Source organism: Cyprinodon variegatus, unplaced genomic scaffold, assembly GCF_000732505.1.
Source record: "Cyprinodon variegatus isolate N-32 unplaced genomic scaffold, C_variegatus-1.0 Scaffold1191, whole genome shotgun sequence".
Taxonomy (NCBI): domain Eukaryota; kingdom Metazoa; phylum Chordata; class Actinopteri; order Cyprinodontiformes; family Cyprinodontidae; genus Cyprinodon; species Cyprinodon variegatus.
Genome location: NW_015151644.1, coordinates 151,270 through 153,803, shown reverse-complemented (window position 1 = coordinate 153,803; position 2,534 = coordinate 151,270). Strand labels below are relative to the sequence as shown.

The following is a 2,534-nucleotide window of genomic DNA, read 5'->3' as shown; positions in this document are numbered from 1 at the left end:
GAGCTATAGAAATAAACTGAATAGAATTTAACTGAATAAGGCGTCACCACATTTAATAATATCAACTCGTCCTGTTTTTCTATATTTTACTCTTATTGAAACATTAAAAGTATGATTTTAATCTGCAAGACGATAAACTTCTTTTTGTTAACAGAAGATTAACAGGAAGCAGAAATCGATTCTATAAACAGATTTTTTAGCTCTACTGTCTCCCAAACATCAAAGGGTTTGTCTCTGTTGTTTGATACTGAAATAGAAAGAAAACATTTTCTGGTCATCATCAACACATTTTATTTTTACTTTTTCTTTTTTGGCGTTACAGGATCTTAAATAAAAATGATAATTTGAACTTTGCACTGAAAAAGTTTGTCATCCAGCAGCCTTCCTGTTATCAGCTGGTGTCTCAGAGGTTTGCTTACAGTGCAGACTGGATGCATGACTGACCGCTGCTGTGGGGGAAGCATCTGAGCAAAGTCCTCAGTCAATCGATTCTTCTCGCCTTCAGGGTCTCATTGCTGCACTGAGACTTTTCCATCGTATTATTGAAGATGTGCTCCCTAATCTCACCGCTTTCCTCCTCCAGCTGCAACCTTACCGTCGCCGCAGAGCATTTCTCCACTCTGCACCTGATGATCATGGTGTCGTTAGCTTCTTGCAGCCAGCAGGATTTCAGATCAGGCGCTTGGTTTCCAGCCGGGTGACAGACCAGCTGATCCCGGCCAACTGACGCCACGGTTCGTCCCCTCAGAAAACCCGGGCTCTGACAGGACATCCTGTCCAAGATCTCCCTGTCGCTGCTGTTCGTCAGCAGCCAGTCGTAAAGGTACCGCAGCTGGCAGTCACATCTCCAGGGGTTCCCATGAAGCCTCACTGTGAGCTGCAAGAAAGAATTGTCCAAAAGTCCCAGCGGGAGCGTCTCCAACCGGTTGTCAGACAGGTAGAGCCGCTCAATCATAATCTGGTCCTCAATCAGTTTGGCGTCCACCTTTTCCAGGTGATTATTGTGGAGGTTTATCACACTGATGCTCCACAGAGCGTTGAAGATCCCTTCAGGCAGAGAGGCCAGCTGATTGTCAGACAGGTCCAGGGTCTCCAGGGCCGTTAGGTTTCTGAAAGAGTTTTCTTTGAGGCTGGAGAGCCGGTTGGCTGCTAGCATGAGGTCTGTCAGTGAGCTCAGACGGCTCAGAGAGGACAGCTCAGTCAGTCTGTTGCCTTTCAGATTCAGTTCCCTCAGAGTCGTCAGCTCAGATCCAAACGCCGCATCGTTGAACGAATTCAGGAGGTTTCCACGGAGATTCAGCACGCTCAGGTTTGTCAAAGCAGAGAAGACGTTGTCATCCAGGTGGGATATCCTGTTCCACTCTAAGTGAAGCTCTGTGAGCTGAGGAACGCTGCGCAGCGTTTCACATGTAAGGTTACTAATGAGGTTGTTGTTCAACCTAAGGATCTTCAAACCAGCCAGACCAGAAAACGTCCCTTCTGTTAAATTCTGGAGTCGGTTTTGGGAGAGATCCAGGAAATGCAGCGAGCCCAGGTTCTGGAAGAGAAGAGGAGGGAGGCCCGATAGGAGGTTCCCCTTCATCTGCAGAACCTCCAGCTGTTTCAGGGAATCAAACATCCCAGGAAGAACCGTTTTCAAGCTGTTATAGTTGAGCAGCAGCTTGGTTAAATTCTCCTGCTTGGAAAAGGTTCCCAGGTAGAGATGATCCAGTGGAGGATTCCCGCTGAGCTCCAGCTCCCGCAGCTCGGTCAGGTGCTCAAACGTGTCGGAGTGGATGCTTCTCAGAGCGTTGTTTAGGAAAACCAGCTTGGTGAGCTGTGGGCTCTCCATCAGGGAGGTGGGGAAAAGGTAGGCCAGTGAGGACGTCATTATCACCACCTCCCGGACCTGCCTGGAGATGATTCTGGGGAAACTCGACATCCTTTCATCAGCACACAGGACTTGAAGTGAGGTGAAGCACTGACATTTGTACGGACAGACGCTCTGCCAGTCGCTGTGGCCCGAACGGCAGAGAAGCAGCAGCAGAAGGAGAGTCTGACCCAACTGCCCGTCCATAGTCACTGGAAAAATAACAGAATCAAGACAGATGATATTCAGAAGAACATTTCTTAGCTGTGGAATTTGAAAGAAATCCAACGTACCTGTTTATTCCACTGGATCTCCGACCAAAGCAGCTGACGCTAACTGCAAACAAAAGGCTTTGGAAAGATCGAAACCTTTGGACAGCAGCGAGACGCTGCCAACATTTCATCACTAAAAGTTCCCGCTGAGATAAGTTAGTTACAGCAGGAAGTAAACAGAACTGAGCTAAAACAAGGAAAAAGGGACTGATTTCAACTAAGCAGTTTAATTAAATTTTAAAACTTAAAATTATTTATTATTTTATGGAAAAAAAATCATGAGAAGTCCCGTACATTGTGATGAACTTCCCTCCTGAGTCTCTCTGTATGAACGGCTGGGATGTTTGGGAGGCCCAGAAACTTAAAGCTCATAATAAAGAATAGAATAGAATATTTCAATTCTATTCAGTTTA

General features: G+C 46.4%; 1 protein-coding gene across 1 annotated transcript; it reads right to left on the bottom strand.

Moving 5' to 3' along the window:
- Positions 1-276: 276 nt before the first annotated feature.
- Positions 277-2,077, bottom strand: LOC107102043 (carboxypeptidase N subunit 2-like). The gene has a single exon (XM_015401189.1). It carries the CDS (start codon positions 2,054-2,056, stop codon positions 482-484), a length of 1,575 nt encoding a protein of 524 aa, XP_015256675.1. The 5' UTR covers positions 2,057-2,077; the 3' UTR covers positions 277-481.
- Positions 2,078-2,534: the final 457 nt, after the last annotated feature.